This window comes from Manacus vitellinus, unplaced genomic scaffold, assembly GCF_001715985.3.
Source record: "Manacus vitellinus isolate BGI_N305 unplaced genomic scaffold, ASM171598v3 scaffold_5_pilon, whole genome shotgun sequence".
NCBI lineage: Eukaryota > Metazoa > Chordata > Aves > Passeriformes > Pipridae > Manacus > Manacus vitellinus.
In genome coordinates, this window is record NW_021940682.1 from 27,262,828 (window position 1) to 27,277,758 (window position 14,931).

Sequence of the window (14,931 nt, forward strand, 5' to 3'; positions counted from 1 at the left end):
ATTTTGACATTTCTATCCTGAAATCATTTATTTGCAATATAAATCATATTCCTGAGATCCTATTCCAAATGCAATGTGCATTCTCGAATCTCTTCTTTTTTTCTTTTTCTTCTTTGTAACCATATTCACACCACGGTTTTCAGCAGCACATAAATTACTTCAGCGGAACTTGTTTCTAATGTAGGCCTAACCATTATGTTGTCTAGGCTGAAAGCACTTTCTGGTACAGTGATTTTGTGATTTATTAGTATTATTTCCTGTCTGCAGCGTGACCTATTTTGCAAATGACATAGACTTTAGGTTAAAATGCTGTCTAAGTTCAGCTAAGATGAATGCATGCAATTTGGTGCTTTTTAGGAGTAGTATTGTAATCTGTACTCAAATAGTGAATGTCAAAGTAAAGCTTTTTATGACTAATATTCTGCTCTCAGTGCAAGTGTTTACATCTCTATGTGATGCTGCATTCTGGAATCCATTGATATGAATTAATATTTTGCTATTTTTTATAAGTATACCTGTCTTATCTACCATGAATATGTGTTTTTCCTTTCCTAGTTACTTTGGTAATTTTTAAAATAATCTTCATTTTAGAAATTCTTTGGTTAGAGTCCACATTAAAAGATAATTAATCAGTAATGTCACTTCTTCATTAACAGCGCCTATCAAATGGTTCAATAGACTCAAATGATGAAGCCAGTCAAGTTGTTGAACTTCAGGAACTACTGGAAAAGCAAAACTATGAAATGGCACAAATGAAGGAGCGTTTGGCTGCACTGTCTTCCCGGGTGGGAGAGGTAGAGCAGGAAGCAGAGACCACGAGAAAGGAGCTCATTAAAACAGAGGAAATGAACAGTAAATATCAGAGAGACATTAGAGAGGTAAGGAATTCACCATGTTCATGTCATTTCTTGATTGTTGTTCCTGTGATACCCACTACAAACTGATAAAGGCCAATTTATATGGGCAGCAAAAGTTGAGCACTGGTGAAAGCCCTTGAACATAGGAGACAGAAATAGTAATATTAAGAAATAGTACTAGAAATCTATTCCTTTTTCTCAAGAAGTGAAAAAGTAATTTAACTTTCCTCGCTTTCCTCCTCTAAATTTGTAGTTCTACTTAGTGTTCTCTACAGTATCGTCTCTTAGGCAGATGTTCTCAATATGTCTGGATGGTTGGCTTCTAGAATCTATTTTAGTACGTACTAGTTATGTTTCCTTTACATTGCTTTCTTTAATATAGGTATTTCATATGTATTTATGTACGTGTGTATATGTATATGAATTTGTATGCATATATTTAACCTGACCTCCGTTCCAGGAAGGTCACAGAGCAGATCAGCCTGTGTGCCATCAGATGGCATGTGCAGGACAACCAGGGGATCAGGCCCAGCCAGCACGAGAGTGTGAGAGGCAGGGCCTACTTGACCAACCTTAATTTCTTCTATGAGAAATTAACCCATTTAGAGGATGATGCAAAGGCTGTGGATGTTACCTGCGTGAACTTCAGTAAAGGCTTTGGCACTGTCTCCAATGACATTCTCCAGGAAAAAACAGCTGCTCATGGCTTGGATGGGTATGCTCTTCACTGAGTGAAAAACTAGCTGGATGGCTGGTCCCAGAGAGTGGTGGTAAATGGATCTACATCCAGTTGGTGGCCAGTTACTAGTGGTGTTCCCCGGAGCTCAGTATTGGGGCCAGTTCTGTTACCTTTACTGATTATCTGGACGAGGGGATCGAAGGCACCCTCGGTCAGTTTGTAGATGACACTAAGTTGGGCGGGAGTGTTGATCTGCTGGATGGTAGAAACGCTCTACAGAGGGATCTGGAAAGGCTGGATCAGTGGGCCAAGACCTATGGTATGGGGTTCAATAAGGTCAAGTGTCAGGTCCTGCACTTGGACCGCAACAACCCCAGGCAGAACTACAGGCTTCAGGAAGAGTGACTGGAGAGTAGCCTGGGGGAAAAGAACCTGGAGGTGCTGGTCAGCAGCCAGCTGGACATGAGCCACCAGTGTGCCCAGGCTAAGAAGGCCAGTGGCACCCTGGCCTGTATCAGAAATAGTGTGGCCAGCAGGACTAGGGAAATTATTGTCCCTCTGTGCTTGGTGCTGTCAAGGCCACACCTCGAGTGCTGTGTCCAGGTCTGGGCCTCTCACTACATGAAAGACATTGAGGTGCTGGAGTGTGTCCAGAGAAGGGCATCAAAGCTGGTGAAGGGTTTGGAGCACAGGTCCTATGAGGAGCAACTGAGGCAGCTGGGGTTTTCTAGGCTGGAGGAAAGGAGGCTCAGGGCAGACCCTATTGCTCCCTACAAGTACCTGAAAGGAGGTTGTAGCCACGTGAGTGGTCTGTTCTCCCAGGTATCAAGCAACAAGATGAGAGGAAATGACCTGAAGATGTGCTAGGGTGGGTTTTAATTGGGCATTAGGAAACATTTATCCACTGAAGGGGTTGTCAGTCGTTGAAACAAGTTTCCCAGAGAGTGTTGGAGTCACCATCCCTGGAAATGTTCAAGAAACACGTTGATATGGCACTTGAGGACATGGTGGTGGTGCTAGATTTAGGGTGGGACTTGGTGATCTTAGACACCTGATGATCCAACCTTAACAATTCTATGATGCTATGATGCTTTCCTTTTCCACCATTGCTACATTAGGTCACTAGGGCATTCTAACACCTCCACTCTATTTAACTTTTTGCAAATATTGCTCTCTCTCAGACACTTGATTGCCACTTGCTGTTTCTCTTACACCGGGTACAGGCTTACTTGCTTTCATTTTTTTTCTTCCTAAGCAAAGTGGCCACTAGTATATTTGCCTGTAGAATAATTACCAAATGCCAGTGCAAAATCTACTGTGAAATGCATTGTCCCAATGCAGAAAATGAAATATCTACAGCAAGAAAAGGGTAGCTTAGTGCAACTTGGATAAGTTATTGAAATTCGTTTCCTGTGTATTTTAACAAGTTACATATGTAATTACTGGGGTTTATGTTGTTTTTTTCAGCAATGTTCAAAAAGATCACCTCAATATGGTGCATTTTAGGTCTAGCTATTTGGGTACATTTATGTCTTGAAAAATTATCTCGCTTACTTCAAGACTACTTTCATAACGTAATCATACTAATTATGTAACATTATGATTAAGACATGCTTATCAGTAAATATTTTAATTGTGAAAGATTATGTGGCAACATGTAAGCCTTCTCAAGAGCCAGACACAACTTAAATAAATTTTTTTACTCTCACTAAAATTAAATGAAGAGAAATAAACAGTGTAATAGAGTAATGAATAATCTAAGTAAATTAGAGCTATTGACTTCAGTGAAAGCAGCTTTTAAAATATGAGTAAAACCAGCTAAAGATTTTAAAGAAGTCCTACCCATAACGTATATGGATAACATATGTATATGCTATGGTTATGTATCCAACATCGTGGTCACTTCTTTTCCTGAAATTTCAATGTTGCCGGATGCCTGCTATATGTACTTCAGAAGAAAATTTTAGCAGAACCCAGGAATAAGAGTAGGAATTCACATATACTTTTTTTCTCCATGTCACTGTACTATGTTTCTATTATGTAACTAATCAGTTTTTAAATTTTCTAATCAAACCTGCTGTTGTTTAAGAAGCAAACAAGTAAATGCGAGCTGTGTTTGCTATAATTTTTTGCATTGGAAAATAGAGAAACTAGAAAAATATACAAAAGATGAGGTTTGTTTCTGTTTCCTGTATTCAAAAGCTACTATATCATAGTTACAAAAATCCAAAAGAAAATAAATTCTCTTTAAAATCAAAGATTTACTGTTGAGCATACCTTACATCCCTGTCTACTGTTAGCATGAAAATTAAACTGGTATAAAATTATGTAGCATTTTTATTGCATGGTTCTTGATGGGGGATTTTTTGTTACATTAGGCAATGGCACAAAAGGAAGATATGGAAGAAAGAATAACCACGCTGGAGAAGCGCTACCTCAGTGCTCAGAGAGAATCCACCTCCATACATGACATGAACGATAAGCTAGAAAATGAACTGGCAAACAAGGAAGCCATCCTACGTCAGGTGTGGTACCTGCATTATTCATTGCTTTCTTTGTACACAATGACAACGAATGTAAAAAAGGGGGCAGATTTACCGTGGGAGATTTCCATTAGCTTAATCTTTTCATTTTTAATCAACAGATTAGTTAATCTAAAATACCTTAAATTGTTAAGTATCTCTAAGTTTCATATCAGCTACTAGAACTGTGAATAACAATTTCAATGTGTACATTCAGTGTTGGAAAATAACTGTTTTCTGATAGTGTCTTGCATAAATGCACACAATAATATCCCCTAAGTAATGGAATATCTTTGATTCTTATGTAACAATTTCAGAATTTTATTTTTTAAAAAAATAGTCTGAGCTAAAAAAATTGCCTTCTGCAGGAAAGATCAAAATTTGCATAGAATATATTCTGATGATTCCACATATAAGTAGAGTGCAAATAAAATTTTACAATTCACTCTGTGAATATGTTCTTAAAAAGTGTGTAACATGACTGCAGCTTTCTCTCTTGGTACTTTGTTTCCATGGTGATTGCAAAGCTGGAATGTAAACTGAACATAAAACACTGTAATTTGAAGAATACAATATAAACTGAAAGTTAACATGAAATGAATATAATTCATACCGTATAATTCAAACTCAGCCTCAGTATCAGACTTCTTTTTCACCTGGCATGTCTTGAAGCAATTTAAAGTGCTATACAGGAAATTAGGCTCTATGATGTGATAATCTCTAATTCTGTAACTGTATGCAGATATATTTACACACATTTGCATGCATCCCTCTCTGTATGTGTGTATATATGTGCATGACTACCTCTTCAAGGAAATTAAACCATCAGAACTTAAACTCTCCAGCTTCTGCCTGCTTCCTTAGACTATTTTAAGAGGTATTTTCAATTGTCAAGGAAAAAAACCCACCCAACAATGGAAAAGTAAGGTACATGCATCTGAGTTTTTATTGCTGCCAATGTAAGGAAAGGAAAAATCTTAATTCTGGTTTTTATTTTTTTGTACCTGTTTATCTGTCTGTGGCCTTCAGTTGGAAGACAAAAACAGACAGCTGCAAGAGCGTCTAGAACTGGCTGAACAGAAGCTGCAGCAGACAATGAGGAAGGCTGAAACCCTACCTGAAGTGGAGGCTGAACTGGCTCAGAGAATTGCAGCTCTGACTAAGGTACTGACTTCTCACTTCAGAAGCCACATTGTTTAACACTGATTTGCATCCCGATTCCTCACCTCAAGGACAAACCAAAAGTAGCTTCAAGCTGATTTGAAAGAAGAAAACGCTTCCTGATAAACATCTGCCACAAGTTTAACCAGGAATGGTCTCAATGCTGTGTCTATAATTCTTAGCATTTTGGTGGCAGGAAAAGTAGTTACCTGTAAATTAGCCTAGGCTATATTTACAAAGGAGTCATGTATTTCCAATACATATGAGCATTACTTGCCCTTGGAGGATTCATTTTACTGTGTAAGAATTTGTAATTTAAGGAAAAAGGGGTGAGGGAAGTCCCATTCCTACATGTACTTAGTTCTTCTGGACACTTTCATCCACCGTGTATATAAACAACACTTATTTTCATTGCAATAAGTGCTATAAAATCAAATCATGGCTGCTGGGATCATTTGTACAGCGCAACTGAAGACAACTTGCAGTACAGTCTTACAAGGTTTATTTTGAATAATTCTTTTTATCATATATCTGCAAAAACAAATGTGAAACCCTGAGAGGATTCCAAACTGTTTTTTTCTGATAAATTTGTTATATGGCTACTATCTTACAGAGAAATAAGAAGATAAAGATAAATTTTCACTAGCATGGTTTTCATATTTGGCCTCTAATCCTTTCAGGTGCGCGTGTAATTAATACTTTAGCTCAATTATTATCAACTTCGTAAAGACATATAATGAAGTTTATTCTTTATCTCTTAAAATCAGACAAAAACACATTTAAGAGATTGTATTACATCTAATTTGGATTTATCTAAGCTTTCCTTTCTCTATTGCTAAGGAATGCTTCTTATTATTTATGCATTGAGCTATTTTTAAACCTAATGGATTTTTCCAGTTCTCATTTTTTTCCATTTATAGTGAAGCCTTAAGTGGTAAACATCTCACTAATAAAGTCTGATTTTTAAGTAATTTAGTTAAGAGGTAGAAACAAAGAAAGAAAGGAAGGCTTTTGAGGGGGTTAGGTGAGGGGCTTTTTTATTAAGGTAAGATCAAAATTTTGTACTGTCCGCTTTAGGTTTATATGAATGGGTGAGAATCTGAAAGAAAGACTGAAAACTAGGGGAAAGGTGGGGAGGAATCCAAGAATAATCAGCAAAAAGAGCTACATGAAATACCAAATAAATATCATTACATTTTAATAAAAACTTAGGTGCACATAAGAGAAATCCCTTGGCGTTTTAACAATTTTTTTCAGTTGTTTCTGGTTCAGCAAGTAACCACATATTCTAATGCCCTCAGTAGCTTAAAAATGTCTTCTGTTTTAAGAGGATTTTTCCTGAATAAGTTCTCCAGCACTTAGCCATCAGTAAGTATTTTGCAGTCTCAAGCATGTCTTTTCTTGCAACTGCATTTTTCCTTGAACATATATAATGACAAATATTGTAAAAAGAAATCCCATTTCAACCGTGCAGAACATGCAGGGACTTCCATGAGATACTGTTGTTACTGTGACCATAAAGCTGCAATATACATCTCCGTTTGTCTTCTTACATTATTTCATGGGATGTGATTAGAGAGCTGTAAACAGAGCTGATGCTCCACCCCATTTCACTTTGATGTACTTGATCAAAGTTTTTGCCCAGCAGGAAACTGTTAGATTGTAATGCTGGTTCTGTTAATTTCTCACAATTACATGAAAAACTGAAGACATTTATTTTATTTAAAGTTGTGCTGCCTTGGAATACATGACATGAAGAAGAAGGTCATATTTGGCCAACAGGTTAAATAAGGCTGTGGTTTATATATCTTGTATACGATGTCTTTGCAAACTTTGCAAACTTATTAAGGTGCTGGTTTGACAGCTCTGAAGTTTAAAGACCGGTTCTTTCAATGGATCACATAAATGTAGCTCAGAACCAAGGACACTGCTGTAGTCACTGCAGCTTACTTATGTAGTTTTAAATTAGCGAGCTGGTTTGGTCTTACCACACTAGCTATTCAATGAAAGCTGCAAGACCTACCTAAGGGGCTGAATAATGCTGAATCAATTTTGCCTTGATTGAACTTTATGCCAACATACATGTTGTCAGTAGGATTCAAATTATCTGACTTCAGACTAGCCAAAGTCTGTCTACCTGAGCAATGTGATCACTGCAATGTTTTTGTATACTGAATATCCTGAATGAGGCCCCAAATGAGTTAGCCTTTCTGTGCTGAAAAAAAAGAAAAAATCAAAACTGATTCTCCTTGCTTTTCTACTACCTCAGTGAAAGTGGCTTCTCTGAGATTAGTGAGGTTACAATCATATCAAAGAGGTGAGTTAAGCCTAACATGCTTTACATGTATTTTAAAGGAAAGTAATACGGGTTAACTGGAAACTATGCTTCACTGTGGGTAAAATATAAGACCAATTACTTACACGTGGAGACAAAACAGAGCAAATATATTCTGGATTTGGCTGTATTTTTTCCTTCTCAGATTTAAAAGATGCATGTTGCAGTTCTGCATTCAATTTTTTATACTCTGGCTCATAATAAATCTGGGTTGGAATTCTGTTAAAGAAGGGTATAGATTGAGATCCTTCTCAATTTTTAAAATTAGTTGTTGGGGGGGGGTTATGTATATAAGCTAGTGAATGTCTTTTTGCTACTTTTCCATGCCCAAACTAATTCATAAGGAGTGAACTCCAAAAATTTGGACTATACAGTGAACTCGGATAAGTACCCATAAGTTAACATTAATCATTTGAACTTTTCTTTGGCTTTGTTTTCACGATGTTCTGCCCATTGGGTGAGCAACTGGAGGGTTAGTCAGCCTGTGGTAGACTAACCTGGAACAGCATGATCCCATACACTGTGCTGTCCTGCCTGGCCATCACACTGGTATCTGTCCGGTCATGACAAGTAGCACAGCTCTCAGCATGTATCCCAAGATTAGGTTGCCATGACTCATTGAGCCACCTTCTACTCACTCTCACGGTATTGGTCACTTTGCCTGCCCTGGAGAAGAGGCAGTTCCTAGAAGAAAGAACTTCCTACCAGTATTAACTACACCTTTCTTTATCCTGTAAAGTGTTCATTTACCTCAGAAGGGACAGACATTAGAGCATCTGGAATCTTCAGATGGTTAGTTTGTCAAACAGTTTCTCCTTGCATGTATTCAAGGAGGGGTCTAGTAGAGATGACCAGAATCCATGTACTTCCATTTGCTCACTCCTACTAGTAGTCCCTCACCCCTGGGGTGCTTGTGCTCAGAGGTACCATGTCACTTCTCTGATCACAAGACAGCAGTCAGCGTTTTACTCCATCATTCCTGTATGCAGCTCACCAGAAATACCAACTGTGCTTTTCAGCTGCATTAGAGAAGCACTGAGATGGATAAGAGGAAACCATAATCATAATAAACCACATTTAGCATAGTAACACTTTCAGTTAATTTTAAAGGTGATAAAAAATGACTTGAGAGTTAAGGCCGGTGAGACACAACACTTGTTTTGTGACAGTGTGGGGATGTTGTTGATGCAGGAAAGTAAAAAAAGATCTGCAATGGAAAGGATGCAAGGAGGGGAAAGAAGTTCCCCTGCAAGGAGCAGATGTGATTCATACAGAAACCTCTCTGAGAACAAGGGAGAGAGACAAGATGATGTGTTATCTGGAGAAGGAAGTTGATAAATCCTCTTATGAATTAAAAAAAACAAACAAAAAAACCCCTTTATTGGAGAGGAAAGCCAAGGAAAACTTCATATTTACAACACATTCCTGTCTTTTCAAAACACCCCTCTTATTGTGCTTCCCTTTTCTCAAGAAATTTTACCCTCATAGGAGGAAGAAATGAGAGAAGCAAATTTGACAAAGCTAAATGGAAGGAATTGCTTATTAAATTTAGGAGGCATAGAAAGTAGTGGGGAAAAAAAGGAGGGGAAAGAATGTGTGAATATGTAGTCACTGAAAGGTTGGTGCTTAGGAAAAGGGGAGATTTAAGTCAATGCATTTTGTCACATTTGTTAACAGGTTAGACTGTGAGCATATGATCACACATTTTCACCTTCAATTGCATAACTCAGTTCAATAATGCTTTCTTTGTTCTTGAATAACTCCCTTATTCCAAAGATAGCCAAAAGAATGCATACCATAAGAAGCCAGTAGAAAATATGGAGACTGCAGGTGTTCAAAAGTCAGTCTCAAAACATGGGAAATTAGCTTGTACCATTAGAAAATTTAGATTTGTTCCTGCAGCTCAGCGCAAGGAAGAAAAATTCTGGCACCTGTATTATACTTGTGCTTTCTACATCTGAAATTGGATTTTTTTTTTTTTTTTTACTAAGATCCAAAGACCTAGAAAATGTGCAGTATCAACAGTAACAGACGATGTGAAAGCAGTATCTTTTTTGTGGATACATTAGCGGCAGGAGCATCAGCAGAGTTTTAACAGGGTTAGAGAGCATAAGCTGCTTTGGTGTTCCCTCAGTGCAAAGTTTTCCCATCTGTTACTAGTTTGTAATGGCTATTTCTTTGTTATTTCATGGCATAAAGAGTGCAAAGCGAGCATTAAGACTCATGCTAGTTTCTTATAGGGGTCAGATGTAGTTAAGTTTTTGTCCATGTATTTTTAATCCAGTTTAAGATGCACAATTTCCCAAATTTATTTATAACTGAATGTTCTGGCTAAATGCTTTAAATGAGTTGCTGAATACCACACTATGTGTCTTACTAATCCTCCTGTACAGAGTACTAGCAAACGGGCATGCAATCTTATATTAAAAAGAAGAATGTAGGGGAAGGTGTGCCAAGCAATGCACATGTGAATTCCACTTTACAAAGTTTTTAACTCAATTAACTCTTAGTAAAACAAGTTGGAAGAAATCCAACTTCTGTTTATGAACCTCAGAGTCCACAATTGTCCCTTCTGTCTTGTGTATATAAAATTCTGCAAAAGAAACATAACTAGCACTGGTGTCTCAGCCTCTGCCTCGTGCCTCAGACAACAAGGCGGAGATGGAGATATTCAATACTTTTATGGTAGGCTGCCAAGTCTCTCAAAGCCAATTCCAGTGGGAATGTCTGCATCTGAATAACATACATGAACGACAAAAAAATGTAGCTGCCACAGGTGTGTCAATTGTAACAGTGTGGCCTGAGGAAGTCTGTGCAGGAAGGATTTGCGAATCCCTTAGCAAACAGCTGATTTTCTGGGGTTTTTTTGTCTGGAGGGTCCCTTTGAGACCGAAGTTGGGGCCTTTCTCAGCAGAAAGGGCAATGGGAGGTGTTGAAACCCTCATTTTTGGGAGTATGTTCCAGTTAGGCACACCAGTTACTGGAGCTCTTTGTCTGCAGGTGGGTTTCTGCAAGTGAGAGAAGATAAGAGTACGTGTGCTTCTGTCTCCCTGGCCCTTACAGAGGACACCTTTTTGATTTATGTCCCTGGTGCAGGGGCTGCTCATGCATTTGGTGTGTAATAACCAGTGGTTAAAATCCCTAAACAGCATTAGAGCCCAGGGTAGGTACTAAGTCTGCATACTTGTGCTTGTTCTCTGCCAGATAAGAATTTGAGCCTAATTATTTAATATCTTGGTTATAAAATAACTTGATTCCTTTCGAGTAATTCAGAATAACACTTTCAGAACAAAGGATACATATAAGAAACATAAAATATTCTAATACGTTTGCAGTGTTTAGAATAAAGATATTTGTTTTGATTCTAAGGCATATTGAATTTTAATTAATTTTCAAGTCTTTCTCTCCTACCAAAGAGATGTAAAGGGAGATGAATATGGAGATCAGCTCTGTTTCCTTTTATGCTGAAATATGAAGTGCAGGTACTCTGAGATACATCCAGGAAGACTTTTTTACTAAGAATTTACTTATCAACATTTTAGTATTCTAGTGAAATAACTGAAAACTATAATTTACATATAGCTGAAACATATACCTTCCTGAGTTAGATCTAGTACCACAATTATTTTATGCATTGAAAAGACCATTTCCTGCTAAAGGAATAAGGTACGGCACAGTTTGGACTAAAAATTTACTTTTTAGTTTGAAAAAGAGTAAATTATACAGCTAACTAGACAGGCTGTCTTTTCAAGGACAAGTTATGACAGACATGACCACATTTCAGAAGACTTAAATGAGATCCCTTCCAACCTAGACGTATTAGTTATCTTCGTAGTTTGCACTAACCTGTAATTAAGTGTATGGGAGCAGTGAAGATTAAGTAACTTGCTTTTAAAGTTTGCAGTCAGCTAATGAAGCTTCTAAGGAGTTTAATTTTTTTAGGAAGGTGCCCCAATGGGTTCCATGTCTCCCTCAATGAAAATGGCTTCAAAAGAGGTAGAATTACTTAAGCTTTCTCTGAGCTTTGATGGTTTCAATTCATCTCATGACCCTAGGAGATGCATTAAGGGAAGGCCTTGGACCAATAGTACAGCTGGACTCAAAAAAAGGAAAAATCTATTTTCTACAGAGCAGGATAAAATTTAGTCCCTCCATGGAAGGCATAGCATGGTCTGCTGTTCTGCAATTACAGGGACTTAACTTTCTCTACCCTGTCTTTTTATTTACCCAGCTGGGAGAGGAAGCAGTACATTAACACTGATGTACTGAAACCAACTAATACATAAAACTGAAAGATAAGTTAGAGAAGATCATAGAGGTACTGTCACAGGTCCAAGTCATGATAACTAGAGAAAATAGTTTCAGCTAATAAATAAGTTCAAATATATCGCACTATGCCTCCTTCATGATCAGAAACAATAACTAAACTTTTTAGACTAGTTTAGTTACAAAGAGTTTCCCTTAAACATTGCAAAAATCTGAGTTTTGTGAATATACTTAATCTGAAAAGAATAGTAGTGATCTTCAAAATTAAGCAATATTCTTGTATTTATACAAAGCAGGATTTTCTCATCTTCATCTCAAAAGCTACAGCTTATATTTATAAATCTCTAGATCACAGGCTTCTTTTCTGTATAATCTTTTGGTCCTGATAATACTCCTGAGTTTAAGTTCTGAGTAATTTTAAGTTATTATGAACATCTGGAATTACTTTGGTATCTATTCTTAATTATCCTGATAAATCATTAGTACATAAGACTATGAAAAATAGTCTCACTAAAAATATACAGTTGTAAAATTAGCATTTCTTGTGCATATTAAGGTTTGCTCATGTAAAGATGGAGTTCAGGATCTCTTTTTCAGGGAGGGTAAATCTGACAGAGTGAAATAGATTTGACAAGCGCAAGCTCACAATTCAGTCATCAGTAGCACTATCTGTATGCCTTATGCACATTCCTGTTTCTATAGCAACAAAACCAACATAGCATTTCTTTCTTTAAGGGCTTTTTAAAAATTTTGAATGATAACATAGACTTGTTTTATATGACAATAACATGAATATTCATGTTTTGCAACAAATGACCTAATTAAGGTCAACTCCTGTCAGAATTAGTAATGAATGTTTGGTTGGATTACCACTTCTATACTCAGTAGAAACTTTTCATTATTATTAATGAATTTTTGTTTATAGGTTCTTCTTTTATCTGATGACCTTGATCTTCCAAAGAGATCCACCAGGGTGGATCCTTTCAAAGGGATAAAAACTGTATCGTTTATTTGGATGAAAGGGCTTTATGTAGTGTATTCTATAATGGAATACGAAAGCTTGACATTCTGTCTGTTTTCTAGAAATTAGGGAATGTGCCATGACATTGCATAGTGGTGTAACTGACCTATCCATTACTTTAGTATTTATGCATTGTTTTCATTCCTAGAAAATGATAGAAGAATTATAAAGGAATTTCTGATGTTGGCCTCTGAGAGTCCTGTTCTGGTGTTCAGTTTATCTTAATTAAAAAACAAACAAACAAACAAAAAACCCACCAACATTAGATTAGACAGTGTTGCTTTGAATCCACTCTAGTAATATGTCATCAGCCAGCCATCACTAACCTTGAACCGCCATGTGTAGGTTGATAGCTTTTTTAGCATTCCATTATTTTCAGTTTCCCCACATCAACTTCATCTTATTCACCAAGTATCAGTGTAGTTTATTCCATGTAAAAATCTGTCAGTTAAAAGTATTAAATTTTCAGTCACACTTTTCTTTTAAACATTCTGTGCTGTGTTCTGTTCAGTGTCAGTGTCTTTAGTTCTGATTTTTCAATTTTGTCCCTCTCCTTTTCCTTGACTTGTTAGTCTGATCCAACCTCTTCTACCTCATCTGATGATTATCAATATGTTATGGAAGCTAAACTACAAGAAATGATCTCCATACGTAGGAAGGTAGTCCTACTGGACTTTACTTTCTATTGCTAAATAGAATCCATCTGATTTGTTTTCATTTTCTTTAACTTTTTTTTTTATTGATAATCAACCATCGTGCAGTTCAGTGCTTCAGGAGCTTACAATTTTACGATGGCAGGTTTGTGTTCAAACCATGCACAGTCTGCATGTTACATTTGGCTGATTTCATTGCTCATAAATAACTCCAATGTTTTGCTGATGCTTGGATGTAACAGGCCTTTGTAGCTGACACATTTCAAGCAATGCTGTTCAGCTGCCTGTTTAAATAAAATTTATTTTTGGAAAACTAAGTTTGCAGTTAGTAGTAGCTTGCTTTATGTTTTGTTCAAACTTTACTGAGACAAAAACTTCCAAGGTCACTTAAATTACAGAAACAGTATTTCTATTTTTTTACAGGCGGAAGAAAGGCATGGAAACATTGAGGAACGTATGAGACACTTAGAAGCTCAACTTGAAGAGAAGAATCAGGAACTTCAAAGAGTATGTGTATTGTAGACATCTTCTGTTCACTTTTCTCCTTATTTGTTGGTATAGTGCTACATTATGCACTCCAGCACCCACATCTACCTACGAGTAAATGTTTTATTTATAACAATAATGGCAGCATCTTCCCACTTTACTTACCCATCTTAATATACTACTTAACACCTAGTTTCAGAGTTGAAAGTATACTACTGTTACAGAAATGAATGTGCATTAATCAGTAACTGTAATTACATTTCCAGTGGATTTTTTTTTAGAAGGTTATAGTTACCATGTTTTTTTATTATTTTTTAATGATGCGAGTCTGTAGTGGTTAATTTTGGACCCTACCAATCTGTCTCTTCTACATTAAAGGCAAGGCAAAGAGAAAAAATGAATGAGGAGCACAACAAAAGATTATCGGATACTGTAGACAGACTTTTGACAGAATCCAATGAGCGTCTGCAACTACACTTAAAAGAGAGAATGGCAGCACTTGAAGAAAAGGTACGGTGCAAAGAGCAGTATAAGGTTTATCTTAATAAGCATTTTGCTGTATGTTCTACTTTTATGAGGATGGAGGCTGATTTTGTATTACCAAATACTACCACAAATATGGTCTAACTTACACATTCAACTCTTAATTCAAGAGTGCGCTCAAGTGTCTTTCCAGAAGTACTGCAAATATGCTGAACATTTTGGGTTCCCATTTTATCAGCCAAGAATCTGATGAAGAGCTTGTAAAGGACCAATGCATGACAGGGTATGAGGCAATGAGAGGAAGTAGACAAGAACTGAGGAATGACCACATTTCAGATGTGCTATCAATCCTTATTTAACCTGCTGATTTTACCTCACTTCCTCTGGGAAGTGTAAAATGCTGTCACCACAGAAGAAAGAGCATCCACCCTCGGAGAGGGAATATTGTTTACAAGTTTTCCATGAGGG

The 14,931-nt window shown here is 37.0% G+C and overlaps 1 protein-coding gene across 13 annotated transcripts in view; it reads left to right on the forward strand.

The window, feature by feature from the left end:
* Positions 1 to 14,931, forward strand: part of PPFIA2 (PTPRF interacting protein alpha 2) — a 330,580-nt gene that overhangs the window by 262,123 nt on the left and 53,526 nt on the right. For 7 of the 13 annotated variants that reach the window (XM_018080360.2, XM_018080361.2, XM_018080363.2 and 4 more), the window contains 6 exons: positions 657 to 878; positions 3,915 to 4,061; positions 5,088 to 5,222; positions 13,414 to 13,500; positions 13,918 to 14,001; positions 14,359 to 14,490. In XM_018080360.2, coding sequence (XP_017935849.1) covers positions 657 to 878; positions 3,915 to 4,061; positions 5,088 to 5,222; positions 13,414 to 13,500; positions 13,918 to 14,001; positions 14,359 to 14,490 — 807 coding nt within the window. The remainder of the gene's footprint in view (positions 1 to 656; positions 879 to 3,914; positions 4,062 to 5,087; positions 5,223 to 13,413; positions 13,501 to 13,917; positions 14,002 to 14,358; positions 14,491 to 14,931) is intronic. The other 6 variants (XM_018080364.2, XM_018080365.2, XM_018080367.2 and 3 more) reach the window with 1 other exon arrangement.